The sequence below is a fragment of the Ascaphus truei genome, unplaced genomic scaffold, assembly GCF_040206685.1.
Source record: "Ascaphus truei isolate aAscTru1 unplaced genomic scaffold, aAscTru1.hap1 HAP1_SCAFFOLD_869, whole genome shotgun sequence".
Classification (NCBI taxonomy): domain Eukaryota; kingdom Metazoa; phylum Chordata; class Amphibia; order Anura; family Ascaphidae; genus Ascaphus; species Ascaphus truei.
This window is the reverse complement of record NW_027457208.1, coordinates 145,483-156,014: the sequence shown is the minus strand read 5'-3', so window position 1 is coordinate 156,014 and position 10,532 is coordinate 145,483. Positions and strand designations below refer to the sequence as shown.

Below are 10,532 nucleotides of genomic sequence, written 5' to 3'. Positions count from 1 at the left end.
AGTGTCCGTAGTGTCACCGTGTTTGCACTGGGTTCCGCCCGTTCTATTCCCAGTGTCCGTAGTGTCACCGTGTTTGCACTGGGTTCCGCCCGTTCTATTCCAGTGTCCGTAGTGTCACCGTGTTTGCACTGGGTTCCGCCCGTTCTATTCCCAGTGTCCGTAGTGTCACTGTGTTTGCACTGGGTTCCGCCCGTTCTATTCCAGTGTCCGTAGTGTCACCTGTGTTTGCACTGGGTTCCGCCCGTTCTATTCCCAGTGTCCGTAGTGTCACCGTGTTTGCACTGGGTTCCGCCCGTTCTAATCCCAGTGTCCGTAGTGTCACCGTGTTTGCACTGGGTTCCGCCCGTTCTATTCCCAGTGTCCGTAGTGTCACCGTGTTTGCACTGGGTTCCGCCCGTTCTATTCCCAGTGTCCGTAGTGTCACCGTGTTTGCACTGGGTTCCGCCCGTTCTATTCCCAGTGTCCGTAGTGTCACCGTGTTTGCACTGGGTTCCGCCCGTTCTATTCCCAGTGTCCGTAGTGTCACCTGTGTTTGCACTGGGTTCCGCCCGTTCTATTCCCAGTGTCCGTAGTGTCACCGTGTTTGCACTGGGTTCTGCCCGTTCTATTCCAGTGTCCGTAGTGTCACCGTGTTTGCACTGGGTTCCGCCCGTTCTATTCCCAGTGTCCGTAGTGTCACCGTGTTTGCACTGGGTTCCGCCCGTTCTAATCCAGTGTCCGTAGTGTCACCGTGTTTGCACTGGGTTCCGCCCGTTCTAATCCCAGTGTCCGTAGTGTCACTGTGTTTGCACTGGGTTCCGCCCGTTCTAATCCCAGTGTCCGTAGTGTCACCGTGTTTGCACTGGGTTCCGCCCGTTCTATTCCCAGTGTCCGTAGTGTCACCGTGTTTGCACTGGGTTCCGCCCGTTCTATTCCCAGTGTCCGTAGTGTCACCGTGTTTGCACTGGGTTCCGCCGTTCTATTCCCAGTGTCCGTAGTGTCACCGTGTTTGCACTGGGATCCGCCCGTTCTATTCCCAGTGTCCGTAGTGTCACCGTGTTTGCACTGGGTTCGCCCGTTCTATTCCCAGTGTCCGTAGTGTCACCGTGTTTGCACTGGGTTCCGCCCGTTCTAATCCCAGTGTCCGTAGTGTCACCGTGTTTGCACTGGGTTCCGCCCGTTCTATTCCCAGTGTCCGTAGTGTCACCGTGTTTGCACTGGGTTCCGCCCGTTCTAATCCCAGTGTCCGTAGTGTCACCGTGTTTGCACTGGGTTCCGCCCGTTCTAATCCAGTGTCCGTAGTGTCACTGTGTTTGCACTGGGTTCCGCCCGTTCTATTCCCAGTGTCCGTAGTGTCACCGTGTTTGCACTGAGGTCCGCCCGTTCTAATCCCAGTGTCCGTAGTGTCACCGTGTTTGCACTGGGTTCCGCCCGTTCTATTCCCAGTGTCCGTAGTGTCACTGTGTTTGCACTGGGATCCGCCCGTTCTATTCCCAGTGTCCGTAGTGTCACCGTGTTTGCACTGGGTTCCGCCCGTTCTATTCCCAGTGTCCGTAGTGTCACCGTGTTTGCACTGGGTTCCGCCCGTTCTAATCCCAGTGTCCGTAGTGTCACCGTGTTTGCACTGAGTCCGCCCGTTCTAATCCCAGTGTCCGTAGTGTCACTGTGTTTGCACTGGGTTCCGCCCGTTCTATTCCCAGTGTCCGTAGTGTCACTGTGTTTGCACTGGGTTCCGCCCGTTCTATTCCCAGTGTCCGTAGTGTCACCGTGTTTGCACTGGGTTCCGCCCGTTCTATTCCCAGTGTCCGTAGTGTCACCGTGTTTGCACTGGGTTCCGCCCGTTCTATTCCCAGTGTCCGTAGTGTCACTGTGTTTGCACTGGGTTCCGCCCGTTCTAATCCAGTGTCCGTTAGTGTCACCGTGTTTGCACTGGGTTCCGCCCGTTCTATTCCCAGTGTCCGTAGTGTCACTGTGTTTGCACTGGGTTCCGCCCGTTCTATTCCCAGTGTCCGTAGTGTCACTGTGTTTGCACTGGGTTCCGCCCGTTCTAATCCCAGTGTCCGTAGTGTCACCGTGTTTGCACTGGTTCCGCCCGTTCTAATCCCAGTGTCCGTAGTGTCACCGTGTTTGCACTGGGTTCCGCCCGTTCTATTCCCAGTGTCCGTAGTGTCACCTGTGTTTGCACTGGGTTCCGCCCGTTCTAATCCCAGTGTCTGTAGTGTCACTGTGTTTGCACTGGGTTCCGCCCGTTCTAATCCCAGTGTCCGTAGTGTCACCGTGTTTGCACTGGGTTCCGCCCGTTCTATTCCCAGTGTCCGTAGTGTCACTGTGTTTGCACTGGGTTCCGCCCGTTCTATTCCCAGTGTCCGTAGTGTCACCGTGTTTGCACTGGGTTCCGCCCGTTCTATTCCCAGTGTCCGTAGTGTCACCGTGTTTGCACTGAGTCCGCCCGTTCTAATCCCAGTGTCCGTAGTGTCACCGTGTTTGCACTGGGTTCCGCCCGTTCTATTCCCAGTGTCCGTAGTGTCACTGTGTTTGCACTGGGATCCGCCCGTTCTATTCCCAGTGTCCGTAGTGTCACCGTGTTTGCACTGGTTCCGCCCGTTCTATTCCCAGTGTCCGTAGTGTCACCGTGTTTGCACTGGTTCCGCCCGTTCTAATCCCAGTGTCCTAGTGTCACCGTGTTGCACTGAGTCCGCCCGTTCTAATCCCAGTGTCCGTAGTGTCACCTGTGTTTGCACTGGGTTCCGCCCGTTCTAATCCCAGTGTCCGTAGTGTCACTGTGTTTGCACTGGGTTCCGCCCGTTCTAATCCCAGTGTCCGTAGTGTCACCGTGTTTGCACTGGGTTCCGCCCGTTCTAATCCCAGTGTCCGTAGTGTCACCGTGTTTGCACTGGGTTCCGCCCGTTCTATTCCCAGTGTCCGTAGTGTCACCGTGTTTGCACTGGGTTCCGCCCGTTCTATTCCCAGTGTCCGTAGTGTCACTGTGTTTGCACTGGGTTCCGCCCGTTCTATTCCCAGTGTCCGTAGTGTCACTGTGTTTGCACTGGGTTCCGCCCGTTCCTGTCGTATTCGTAGTGTCACTGTGTTTGCACTGGGTTCCGCCCGTTCTAATCCCAGTGTCCGTAGTGTCACTGTGTTTGCACTGAGTCCGCCCGTTCTATTCCCAGTGTCCGTAGTGTCACCGTGTTTGCACTGGGTTCCGCCCGTTCTAATCCCAGTGTCCGTAGTGTCACTGTGTTTGCACTGGAGTCCGCCCGTTCTATTCCCAGTGTCCGTAGTGTCACCGTGTTTGCACTGGGTTCCGCCCGTTCTAATCCCAGTGTCCGTAGTGTCACTGTGTTTGCACTGAGTCCGCCCGTTCTATTCCCAGTGTCCGTAGTGTCACCGTGTTTGCACTGGGTTCCGCCCGTTCTATTCCAGTGTCCGTAGTGTCACTGTGTTTGCACTGGGTTCCGCCCGTTCTATTCCCAGTGTCCGTAGTGTCACTGTGTTTGCACTGAGTCCGCCCGTTCTATTCCCAGTGTCCGTAGTGTCACTGTGTTTGCACTGGGTTCCGCCCGTTCTATTCCCAGTGTCCGTAGTGTCACTGTGTTTGCACTGGGTTCCGCCCGTTCTATTCCCAGTGTCCGTAGTGTCACTGTGTTTGCACTGGGATCCGCCCGTTCTATTCCCAGTGTCCGTAGTGTCACTGTGTTTGCACTGGGTTCCGCCCGTTCTATTCCCAGTGTCCGTAGTGTCACCGTGTTTGCACTGGGATCCGCCCGTTCTATTCCCAGTGTCCGTAGTGTCACTGTGTTTGCACTGAGTCCGCCCGTTCTATTCCCAGTGTCCGTAGTGTCACCGTGTTTGCACTGGGTTCCGCCCGTTCTATTCCCAGTGTCCGTAGTGTCACTGTGTTTGCACTGGGTTCCGCCCGTTCTATTCCCAGTGTCCGTAGTGTCACTGTGTTTGCACTGAGTCCGCCCGTTCTATTCCCAGTGTCCGTAGTGTCACCGTGTTTGCACTGGGTTCCGCCCGTTCTATTCCCAGTGTCCGTAGTGTCACTGTGTTTGCACTGAGTCCGCCCGTTCTATTCCCAGTGTCCGTAGTGTCACTGTGTTTGCACTGGGTTCCGCCCGTTCTAATCCCAGTGTCCGTAGTGTCACCGTGTTTGCACTGGGTTCCGCCCGTTCTATTCCCAGTGTCCGTAGTGTCACTGTGTTTGCACTGGGATCCGCCCGTTCTATTCCCAGTGTCCGTAGTGTCACCGTGTTTGCACTGGGTTCCGCCCGTTCTATTCCCAGTGTCCGTAGTGTCACTGTGTTTGCACTGGGTTCCGCCCGTTCTATTCCCAGTGTCCGTAGTGTCACCGTGTTTGCACTGGGTTCCGCCCGTTCTATTCCCAGTGTCCGTAGTGTCACTGTGTTTGCACTGGGTTCCGCCCGTTCTATTCCCAGTGTCCGTAGTGTCACCGTGTTTGCACTGGGTTCCGCCCGTTCTAATCCCAGTGTCCGTAGTGTCACCGTGTTTGCACTGGGTTCCGCCCGTTCTATTCCCAGTGTCCGTAGTGTCACCGTGTTTGCACTGGGTTCCGCCCGTTCTATTCCCAGTGTCCGTAGTGTCACTGTGTTTGCACTGGGTTCCGCCCGTTCTAATCCCAGTGTCCGTAGTGTCACTGTGTTTGCACTGGGTTCCGCCCGTTCTAATCCCAGTGTCCGTAGTGTCACTGTGTTTGCACTGGGTTCCGCCCGTTCTATTCCCAGTGTCCGTAGTGTCACCGTGTTTGCACTGGGTTCCGCCCGTTCTATTCCCAGTGTCCGTAGTGTCACCGTGTTTGCACTGGGTTCCGCCCGTTCTATTCCCAGTGTCCGTAGTGTCACCGTGTTTGCACTGGGTTCCGCCCGTTCTATTCCCAGTGTCCGTAGTGTCACCGTGTTTGCACTGGGTTCCGCCCGTTCTATTCCCAGTGTCCGTAGTGTCACCGTGTTTGCACTGGGTTCCGCCCGTTCTATTCCCAGTGTCCGTAGTGTCACCGTGTTTGCACTGGGTTCCGCCCGTTCTATTCCCTGTGTCCGTAGTGTCACTGTGTTTGCACTGGGATCCGCCCGTTCTATTCCCAGTGTCCGTAGTGTCACTGTGTTTGCACTGGGTTCCGCCCGTTCTATTCCCAGTGTCCGTAGTGTCACCGTGTTTGCACTGGGTTCCGCCCGTTCTATTCCCAGTGTCCGTAGTGTCACCGTGTTTGCACTGGGATCTGCCCGTTCTAATCCCAGTGTCCGTAGTGTCACCGTGTTTGCACTGGGTTCCGCCCGTTCTATTCCCAGTGTCCGTAGTGTCACCGTGTTTGCACTGGGTTCCGCCCGTTCTAATCCCAGTGTCCGTAGTGTCACCGTGTTTGCACTGGGTTCCGCCCGTTCTAATCCCAGTGTCCGTAGTGTCACCGTGTTTGCACTGGGTTCCGCCCGTTCTATTCCCAGTGTCCGTAGTGTCACCGTGTTTGCACTGGGTTCCGCCCGTTCTAATCCCAGTGTCTGCCTTCCTCGTGACCTTGGGCGAGTTCCCTCATCTCTGGCACCAACATTACAATGTAATAATGTATCAGAATTCAGGTGCATTGTAGGTGGTGTAGTGGTAATGTCCTTGCCTTTGAAGTGGATTAACACTTTATCTCCCTGTCTGTCAGCACAATATAAGAAAAACATATATAGTTTAGGAGTCATTCTAGGTGGATTAATGGTAATGCCCGGTCTTTAACATGGACTAATTGTGCCTGCAAAAAAATCTATTAACAAAGCCGTGTACACGGCCAGCAACATTTAAAATAAAAATAAAAAATGATCATTAAAAGGAGCACCATTTATTTTACAGGGTGGGAATTGGGTTTCCCCCTGGAGTCAAAACGCAACTATTTTCAGCTATGTGGACCCACCTCGTTCCCAAGATACTTACCTTTGAAGTTACCTGGTTTAAATCTCGCTCAGGGGAAACAAAATGGCTACAAACTCTGGAACCAGGAAGTAATACAGGTAAGTTCACCAGGAAGTTTCTCGGGAACCAAGAGGTGACCCAAGCTGAAAATAGTGCAGTCCAGCTCTGGAGGACCCCACCGTTCCAATGCTGTAAAATGAATGATTTTTTTAGGGTGCTCCTTAAATATTATAAAAATATTCTGATTTCTAGAATAATATATGATAACTGGAAGCAGCAGCAGCAGCATTGAAGTCCTTCGGCTCACCTCTTGCCGTGCTGGGCCTGTGACTCCCGGATGGGCACTGCTGGAGCCTGTTTGGGGGTGCAGGTCAGAGACTGCGGGTGGTTGGGGGTCGCCCATTTCTGGCATGGGTTGGCCCCGTGCGTGGTGGAACCGCTCCACTGCCAGGCAGCATTGCTCCGGTAGGGGGGCCGGGAGCCGGCAGGAAAACTCTCCGACTCCTTGTGCTCCATGGTGTTCATCTCGTACGACTCCGACCATCCCCTGCGGAGGAGGTACAGCGGGGGGTTTTTTTTTTGTAGGGGGCTTAAGTATTAAAGGCGTAAAGCAAAAAGGATTCATGTAGTGAATGAGAGTTAAAGCAAAAAAGAATCCCTTTCATCGTGTTTCTAAGAGGAGATATAGGGAGCAATAGGAGGCGTTATACAGAGCCGTTATATGGGGTAATAGGAGGAGTTATACAGAGCCATTTAATGGAGCAATAGTAGGAGTGATAGGGAGCGGTTATAGTGAGCAATAGGAGTTATAGATAGCAGTTATATGGAGCAACAGGCGTTAGGGAGGAGTTATAGAGCGGTTACAGTGAGCAATAGGAGTTATACAGAGTCGTTATATGGAGCAATAGGAGGCGTTTTAGGGAGGAGTTATAGAGCGGTGATAGTGAGCAATAGGAGTTACAAGGAGCTGATATATGGAATAATAGGAGAAATTATAGGCTGCAGTTATAGCGAGCAATAGGAGACGTTAGGATCCCTGGTGTCCACTTAAATGTCTTTGCTGTATTAAACTAACCTACCACTATTGGGAGTGTTTTAAATGCACCCACTACCCTTGCAGTAAAGCAAGACTCCCTTCCCTTCCCCCCGAGCCTCCCACCCTTCCCCTTCACATCTCAGTAGGACCTCCTGATCTAGAATTCCTCGTTCTACGAGAGATGCTTCTATACTGCACCTTTACCGATACCCTTCATGTATGTAAATGTCTAATAAACACACACACACAAGCTGTGTGTTGGAGTTTGCTACCAACACAAAGTTTAAACAAGACACGGCAAGTGTGGCAATGTATACAATTTCCAAGTTGAATAAAACAGTTTACACAGTTAGTGTGTTAAGTTCTGATATTAAGGAGGATTGCAAGGGATGGATTGGGTAAGATCTGATGATCCATACTCCGCTATGAGATCAGAGCAGCATTAAGCAGCAAAGCACGGAAAGAGGTCATCCTTTCAAACAGATCAGTCCGACATATGCAGGTCTAGGCTGTCTTTAGGGGCCAAATGTGTGCGCGCGCGCGCAATGCTCCAGTGTGTGATAAAGTACAAAAAATAGGTTCAAACACAGAGACACACAGACGCACACACGCACAGTCCTCGGTATCAGACAGTCCGTTTTCCGTTGAACGGTTATCCGATGCCCCATAATGCAGTCCTCTGGACGCATTATCCCGACGTTGGAACCGCTTATCTGACGCTTACCGCAGCGGATTAACATGGATCCACAATCCGACGGCGGTTTGTGGGACGCATTCCGTCGGATAAGCGAGGACCGGCTGTACACACACACACACACACACACGCACACACGCACGCACGCACGCGCACACACGCACTCTTTAAAAAGGCAGTCCCTCCTAGGATGAGAATGAACGAAGGACAGTGAAATGTTTGATAGGTCAAATGTCACTGACATTAACACGCACAAAAAATTGACACGTATAAGTATTGATATACATTTTTTTTTTAAATGTATAACATTTCAATGGTAAACAAAAGCCTCAGAAGGTTTTTACATTCCTTATCCAATATCCATCGTCTTTATCCAATGACTGCTTTTTGCTCCTCAATGGCACAGATAAGTTGCTCTTTTTGCTGTGTATTTCTAGTGTTCCCAGAGAAAAGCAAAACATTCCTTTTTCACAAATCATTCCTTTAAGGGGGATCTGATTTTTCTAAGGATCCAATGACACTGAAATTGTTTCACAATAAAAAATGTGGACTTGCTACTTCCGCTTAACTGAAACTAGTCTAGCAAGCAGACACACAGACGGACACTGCTGGGACAGACACGATTACACCCGTTGATATTTCACTCTGCAGCACTTACTGTACCTTGGAAGAGCCCCTTTGTCACAGCTTGTGATTGCTCCCTAGTTATGGCGTGGTCCCCTCAAAACGCTTACCCTCCCCCCCCCCACCAATGCAAATGTAACAACAAACCGCGGCTCCTGGTGTCGGCTGAGCAAGAGCTGCTACCTGCAGTGTCTGAACTTGTCTCAGGAGGCATTACGCAGGCGTGGCGAGCTCCGGGATCACTTATTACTGCCAACAGCATTTACAGAACTGTTCCTCTTTTCTTTTCCCCCCCCTCGGTGGGAGAAAGAAATAATCATAATAATATTTGTATCTTGTGTAGTGCTGACCGTGTCCGCAGGCATAATAAGTTTCTGCCCGGCAGAGCTTACAATCTAGTTATGGTGCCTAATAAATAGTTTATTTCATTTGGCTAATAGGGGCCCTCTGGACTACAGTAATTACTACTCATTATTCACCTCAACATAATAATTCCTAATTGCACAATTTTTTTCAATTAATTTCCCCCAAAATATGTTTCGGTGTAATACTGTACAGTTGTTTTTTTTTTAATTATGTTAATTTATATAGATCTGTTTGTGTTCTTTGTTTTATTTTTATAAATAATATGTTGTTTCTTGTAAGTATCTTTTATAAAACGCCTGTATATCGTTATAAAGTATACACCAAGCCTTTAAAATAAATCTTTAGATTTAAGAGTGCAATCCTTCATAGTGGACGTAAAAACATATTGTAAAGAATGTCATTATCTAATTATTTTCTTTCATATAAATAAGATTTGGCTGCCATTGCTTCTTTGGAAATGATAATCAGAATTTCCAGACGGCCGCTAAACAGGGACACAGTGACATCAGAATAAAGGGAGCAGCCGGGCAAATTAAACTCCTCCCAAGTCTCAGCTCATCACTTTATAACATGATGTAAAAATACTTCGGAGCAATAAACCGAATCCCGTTTTGGATTTATTGATAAGACGCTGTGGTGTCTTTTTCCCCCATCAACAGTCACAGTCCCCACAAAGCCCATAATCTAATGTTGCAGTGCTCTAGCCAGAGGAATACAGTAAGAATACATGCATCCCGTATGTCACAGTGTCTGTGTATTTGATGAGTGTGATGTAGCAATGAGTCATATGTTCATTTTGCTGACAAACTTTCTTCAGTTACAGTGAATGATCCTGAAGCCATTTTACATAAGACCTCCTCCATGTTACAGAACATAGCACGGTGTGACTGGAGGAAACAGTAAGGGAAGTGCAAGCTGCACTGTCCACTTATACATTTTGCTAGCCACACACCTGTCTAACACATGTGAATGTGCTCACAAGTACTATTTTTATTTGCTATATATTGGCAGTCCTCGGTTATCCAGCGGAATCCGTTCTGGAAGTAGCGTTGGATAGTGAAACCGTTGTAAAGTGAGTCCCATGTTAATCAGTGGCGCTGAGCGTTGGATAACGCATTCGGGCGTCGAAAAACGGCCCAAAGGGTTGCATTGTAAAGCGTTGGATACGCCATTCGTTGTAAAGTGAAACGTTGGATAGGGAGGACTACCTGTACACACATATACACGCTTTGTGTTTGAAGATATATATATATATTTTTTTTTTTTGACAATCGTAATAAACTTTTTGCTTAAGTCCTGGTGTTCCTGATATAACTTTCTACTATACCCAAATACTTGCACTAAAGCACCCAGGTATTACACCATTGTTAGTGGAGTGCCACTATAATCAATGATATATTATATATAGATATATAGATATATAAGCCCCCTGATGAAGCAGAGGTGAAACACGTGTTGGGGCGTTTGTTTTTCCCTGACTCCCCTGCGGAGGGACCCCTCAATTAGAAGATCTTTACCCTTTGGACATTTTACTATCACAGTGTGGCATGGATGGTCTCATGGACTATGGTAACTGATGGGAACTGTTAACCATTGCTGATCCCATACTAACAGTCTCTTTTTGGTACTGTGCCTGGTTTGCCTTGATTATACCAACTGCATTTACGGTGTATGTATATAACATATGTATTTGACATCAGCATGTATTAGGCAATTTGGTGCATGTGTTATCTATGCTTGCTGTGTGGTTTTTATATTTACTAGGGGTGAGGCCGGCCTTGTAGGTTCAAGGGGTTATTGTTAACCCCTTGTTCTACATATATTTTGTGCTTATAGGCTTTTCCCCCCTTGCTTTGGGTATTAGGGGTCCATCAGTACCTTCATAGTGGATTTCCCCTGTCTGCTACATATTCTATCACAGGA

At 49.6% G+C, this 10,532-nt stretch overlaps 1 protein-coding gene across 1 annotated transcript in view; it reads right to left on the bottom strand.

Moving 5' to 3' along the window:
• Window positions 1-6,196: 6,196 nt before the first annotated feature.
• Window positions 6,197-10,532, bottom strand: part of LOC142486442 (signal-induced proliferation-associated 1-like protein 3) — a gene marked incomplete at its 3' end in the record, with an annotated part of 116,512 nt that continues 112,176 nt past the window's right edge. Inside the window, 1 exon segment of the mRNA XM_075585034.1 lies at window positions 6,197-6,436. Within this exon segment, the coding sequence (XP_075441149.1) occupies window positions 6,197-6,436 (240 nt within the window).